General features: G+C 37.1%; 1 protein-coding gene across 1 annotated transcript in view; it reads right to left on the bottom strand.

Annotated features, from left to right (window-relative positions):
• The window catches only part of LOC127416566 (disintegrin and metalloproteinase domain-containing protein 33-like), a 187,335-nt gene extending 181,638 nt beyond the window's left edge, over window positions 1–5,697 (bottom strand). Inside the window, exon 1 of the mRNA XM_051655992.1 lies at window positions 5,508–5,697. Coding sequence (XP_051511952.1) covers window positions 5,508–5,631 — 124 coding nt within the window. The 5' untranslated portion in view covers window positions 5,632–5,697. The remainder of the gene's footprint in view (window positions 1–5,507) is intronic.
• Window positions 5,698–6,000: the final 303 nt, after the last annotated feature.

Below are 6,000 nucleotides of genomic sequence, written 5' to 3' on the forward strand. Positions count from 1 at the left end.
TAAAGTCCCCTGTATTTCAAACTGTTCTGAGAAACACTGACACAACCTTGATAATACACAGAATTCTGAACATTTGAAAAGTATGTGATATTTAAAAGACATTAAAAAAACAGAGAGTGTTTCTAATGACATCTGCTGGGCCTACTCCGTGAGAAAAGATGGCATTATAATAAGATTCCATGCCACACAATTCGCTTTCAAAGGAAAAACAACCATTATCTATTGTGTGAGCCAATTTATGAAAAGTCATTATCTTGATCGAACAACTGTACTCCAGGCACTAATGGAACATTCCAGGAACAAGACGCTTTTTAGACATACTGATGAAACCCAAAGTCATCCATCTTTCTTCTCATCGCATAAACATAAGGCGTATAAATGAATAACGGCACTATAACTAACTCATGCAGCTGTGCGGAGCACAAAGCACTGTGGGTAGACCACTGCAAAAAGCCTGCCTTATTTATATCTCCTGTGCTATTGTGTGCTTATTTCAAATAAGTCTACAATTCACAAACCTGGTCCTTCTTCTAAGCGAATACTTCTATCACATTTTGTAATGTGGTTTGTATTTGATTCAACACAACCATTAATCTCTTTCAGCATTCGTCCTATTTTACATTTTTAAAGCTCTCGAATTATTCTCCCACAAATAGCAAAGTATGCTAAGAACTTTTTAAAAAGCACAGGGGCTGGTCCCCTGTCTAAATCCTCGAATAAGACATCTGAATGCAACACATGACTATTTACAGTGCTTGCTAGTTTATTCCTCTGCAATGAATTTAGCTTGAACTGCTTAGGGTTTTTGTAGGTAATTTTTTTTTTTTAGATAATTTCAACCTAAGATTATCTATTTTTGGTTTTAATACACATTATACTTTATTCTTTTTTGAACTTGAATGCACTGGTATTTCCTTCTGGAAACACAAGTCTAGTTTTAAATTAATATGCCAGCAGACTTTTTCCTCAATCTGAGATAAGCTTTCTGCGTTCTTTATAATCAATACGTCAATACTGTAAATATTTTACAGGGATAATTCACTGAAAAATTAAGATTCTGTCATTATCTATTGAACCTTGTGTCATTTCAAACCTGTATGACTTTCTTCTGTGGAACACCAAAGGAGATTTTTAGCAGAATGTCTGAGCGGCTCCCATACAATGACAGTAGATGGGGATCATGCGCTCTCAAGAAAACATGATCACACAGGAAGTCAGTATGTTGCTTCAGAATGTTCCAATACCTTGACATCGGCTCCATTCTGCTGAGCTCCTAACAAGCACCATCTCCCATCAGACATTTTTGCATCAGTTCATGCATGTTTACCTTCTGCTGTGGCGATTCGGAGGTCTCATTTTCCCTCGAAAAGTATATATTTTTTCTCCACTGACGGTTAGGTTTAGGTTTGGGTTAGAGTTAATAAAATATTTATTTTTCTTTACTGTATTAAATCATTTACAGCTAAAAACAACGTGCTTTTCATCTATTTTTTGGTGCCACTCTGAGTACATTTTAAAGAGAAATTGGAGATCACACCAATCTTTGCGTTCAAAAACACTTCCTGCCTCGGCCACCGGTGGCAGTACTTCAAATTTTGGAAAGCACCACAGAGAGTTTTGCTAAAAAAAAATGTCAACGTACTGTTCGAATTCACAGTGAGATGAGCACTTTAAAAGCATTATTTAAGTTTAAAAAAAAAAAAAAAAAACTTGTGGCATCCACACTAATCCGTTTTTGTTTGATAACTCCGTTTTCAGTTACCTAACATCATTGTTTTCCAAAGTTTGTGGTAGAGTGTTTTCGAAATGCTCAGTTTTCAGTGGAGGAAAAACACAGTTTTAGTGTGGATGAGAGGCATAAACATAGGGAAATGAATGCATTTTCAAACGAAAACAGATTAGTGTGGATAAGGTCTGAGCCTTCTGAAGCCTATGTTAGCTTGGTAACACTGTATAATAAGATTCTTTCCATTAACATTAGTTAATACTTTGGGCATCATGAACGACAATTAAACAACCATTTTTACCGCATTTATTAATCTTGGTTTGTTAATTTTTTTTTTAAATACTATTATTCATAGTTTGTTCACATTAGTTCAGATTGCACTATAATGCATTAATATGTTAACAAATACAACTATTAACATATTTTTTTTTAGTATATGTTGAAATTTACATTTACCAAGATTAATAAATGCTGTAAAAGTATTGTTTATTGTTCATGTTAACTTTTGCATTAACTGATGTTAACAAATGCAACCTTATTGTAAAGTGTTACCAATAGCTTTGTGTAAGGAACAGACTGAAATTGAAGTTGTTATTTACTAAAAAACGTTTTGACACTGTGACATTCGTTGTATGGGAATGGGCAGCATGCACATTCTGCGATAACTTGTTTTGTGTTTCACAGAGGAAAGAGAATCAGAAAGTTTCAAAAGACATAACGGTGAGTGAAGCCTGAGTAAAACTCCATTCAAACCCGCAAGTCCGGAAACGCAAGCTCAGGCGAAGAAATTTTGCAGTTTGCTGTTTACAAAAGTCCAAGTTTGGTGAACTCTGTCCTGCGTATCTGGATGATGAGAAGACTTGTGACCAATAGAAAATTGAAACGTCACCCACTAACCACTTGGCTCAATTCAAAGAATAGGCCTACATATTTCAAAGTTTTTATTGTTGCAGGAAATGATGGTATACTACGGTATGTTTAAAAAAAACATTATATCATTTTATTTGGTATTTGTGATTTATTTAGAATTTATCCAGAAGCCCCCACATGTGAAATCATATCCTGGTCTGTTGCATGGACAAAAATATATTTGGAATACGCAAAGCCTAGTGTGATCGCCCCTTTGTGCTTCATTCACTCTCATTCAAATGTATCCATACGCAGGAGACTGGAATCGCAAGCTCATGCGAAGAAATTAGTGATGGAAGGATCGGATCATTTTACTGACTTGAATCTTTGAGTCTCGTTCAGCAAAATGAACAAACCTTTATTCAAGTCATTTCGTTCATTTGAGCAGAATTAAATTAAAAATTTTAATTTCCAATTGCCAAATCCACCCCAACACATCTACTTACGCAAACATTGATTATAGTCCCAATAAGGAAAATTGATAATGCAGCCATGGATAAATTATGAGAAACAGAAATGATTAGTTCACCTTTAGGTGAACTAATCATTTCTGTTTCCTGTACAGCGCCCATGCGGTTTTCAAGTAACAAAGGTTGAGCAATGTGCATGCGTGGCCAACACAAAATGAACTCTGAGTCTCTCTGAGACTACTCGTTCTTCTGAGTCACAAAAAAGATTCATTCCAAATTAACGAATCGTTCATGAACGACCCATCACTAGAAGACATTTTGCACTGTGCTGGTCGTGTCTAGAAGGTAACCCAACGGTTACCAAAAGTCTCTCAAGAATAAGAGTCTCAGTGAATGAGACTCTCATGAGACTTTGGCTACCATTACCTTTAAGGCCACGTTCACACAGTCAGTGTTTGAGATTTACAACTGTATTTACTTACAGGTGTGAGTCTCAAAAAGTCCTGTTCTTAATATAGCTTACAGTACAGTGGCTCGAATACTGTCTGTATGAACGAACAACCTTAGTAAAGCCGGTACTCTAAAAGCTGTAACCATAGTGGCAGGGACTAAAGTTAATATCAAAGATGGCGGCGTCCATTCCACCAGTAAGTTTATCACAATTGGCGAAACGTTATGAAATAAACAAGTCTAATGGAGGCTCGAGTTCATGCGCCAAATGCTAATTAACCGACAGTGGCTTTGAATGATTTTTATTTTTTTGAATGAGTTAATTAAACTCCACATGAAAAAACAGGAGACATGCGCGTTATGATACAACTAACAACTAGTTGTCCAGTGTGGTTCCGTTCACATAGTACGGGTTTGCCGAAAATGCGGGTGTGAGACCTGAAAATTTGCAGGTGTCAGTTTGGTTATAGAATGCGGTTGTCCATCTCGTAAATAACTGACCTGCGTGTGAACGTAACCGTATTAAGCACTCAAACGCAGGACCTCCCCCCATCCCCCCTGGAATCTACGCCCGGTCTATAGCTCTTGCCTGTCCTAGATAATATTGCTAGCAGCTTGTTACAAATGCATTAAATGTCTGTCATGCAGCATGGAGACGGAAGCTCAGCGCAGGTCCCAGAGTCCCAAGTCAAATCTCAGATAAATGTACGAACTTTTCCAAACATGCAGAACACGCGGAGAGCTCGTGTTGCGGCTGTTGGAACAGGGGGTGAACGTGATATCCAGACACCAGAGCCTGTTTGATTTTCTTTAAAAACAAACAGCGTTTAAATGACACAGAAACTGAGCCTGTGATGAAATATTCTAGGGAAAAGAAAGTGAACAGTCTTTCTTTTTTCTGTTTCACTCTTTCCTGAGGATCTGGGATGTTGGTGTTGAACTTCTTGAATCTCTTAATAAAATAATAAAGCAACTCGAATCTCACGTGGTTGTTTATGATTTTAAAAATAACGGACTTTCGACCTCAAGAAAAGCGCGATGGGGTTTGATGGAAACCAGGTGCTGATATGACCTCATCGCTGCTCACATCCGCTTGCCTTTAGTTTGTCATTATTGTTATAAATGATAGACTAGGCTAATCTATAATGACCCACCGTATAAGAACTGCAACTTTAGTTTAAAGCAATTAAATGTAAATGTATTATTATTATTATCATTATTATTATTATTATTAAAACCCAACAACAGTTTTGGTGGGACAAAATTGCATAATGAATTTCACAGCTTGCTAAAGTCAGAAGTATGCTTAAAAATCAAGATTGCCCCAGTGATTTCCATTGTTTGCTAAAGTCACAAAATTCGCTCCAAAACAAAAAAAAATAAAAAATAAAAATAATTTTTTTTTTTTAAATGATTATTATAACCAGAGGCTTCCTAAAACACTTTCAATGGCGAAAAAAATAACATAAATAAAATACATTAATGTTTGGGGTTAAATCGATTGTTGTTTGATGGTTTGATGGAGACGTGTCACTGTCTCAGTCAGTCGTCTGTCTGTACTGTGCTTTTGGTTAGACTGAACAAATACAATTTTCTTATAAGAACTTCTAAAATTATTATTATTATTATTTGTTTGTTTGTTTGTTTGTTTTTTCTATTTTCGCTCTCAGATTCAATTTAGGTCAATCCATGGCTGCAATCACATCTAACTGTGTCTTAAGTGTGTACTTCATTATTATAACGGTCAACTGAGAATTAAGACTTCTTGCCTTGCTAAATGTCGGCAGTATCGCTGGCCATCCTTATATATGGAACAAAATCAGTGTTGAATTTTGGCTCAAAATATTTATTTTAAACAGTAGCCCGAATAACAAAGTATGGATGCATTAAACCGATTTCCTGATGAAATATGTGATTTTCCCACTGATTGAACTTCGCGGATGATGCGAGCAACTGGTTGATCAAAGGCAACAACTTTTCAAGTGGTTACAGTTAGTAAAGCTGTTTCTTACCTTCCTCCCAAAGATGTCCGCCTACAATTTCCAGTAAGCCGTTCAAGAAAAGAATACATAGCATAACAAGCACATATCGTGTCGAAGAAATGTGTCCATTTTTCTGTCTATGTTTGGTATACATCCCTGTGCTGTGCGGTCGGTGCTGTTCTCCGTCTCGCCTCTCGCCCGGTTTCTCTCCGCGCGCCCCGCTGCCGGTGTGAGAGAAAACAAGAAATGGATCTCATTGAGTCAGAAGCTCTGCCCTCTAGATTTGCGTGAGCCACAGGAACCATCATATTCCTTAAACTGTCCTCCTGCTGAGAGCATTGAAATGATCTCCACAGACAGGATCAGGGGAGCGAAAGCCTCTGCGCATCTGGAAGCAGGGTCACATTGTCATCTTTTCTCTGCACTTAGTGGATTTATGACTTTGTGATCATTGTTCCGATATTCAGACATAACGGAACTGCAATCCAACAAGATAGGTTACTGAAAGACTTTTACTTAGGCT

Source organism: Myxocyprinus asiaticus, chromosome 2, assembly GCF_019703515.2.
Source record: "Myxocyprinus asiaticus isolate MX2 ecotype Aquarium Trade chromosome 2, UBuf_Myxa_2, whole genome shotgun sequence".
In the NCBI taxonomy this organism is placed as follows: Eukaryota; Metazoa; Chordata; class Actinopteri; order Cypriniformes; family Catostomidae; genus Myxocyprinus; species Myxocyprinus asiaticus.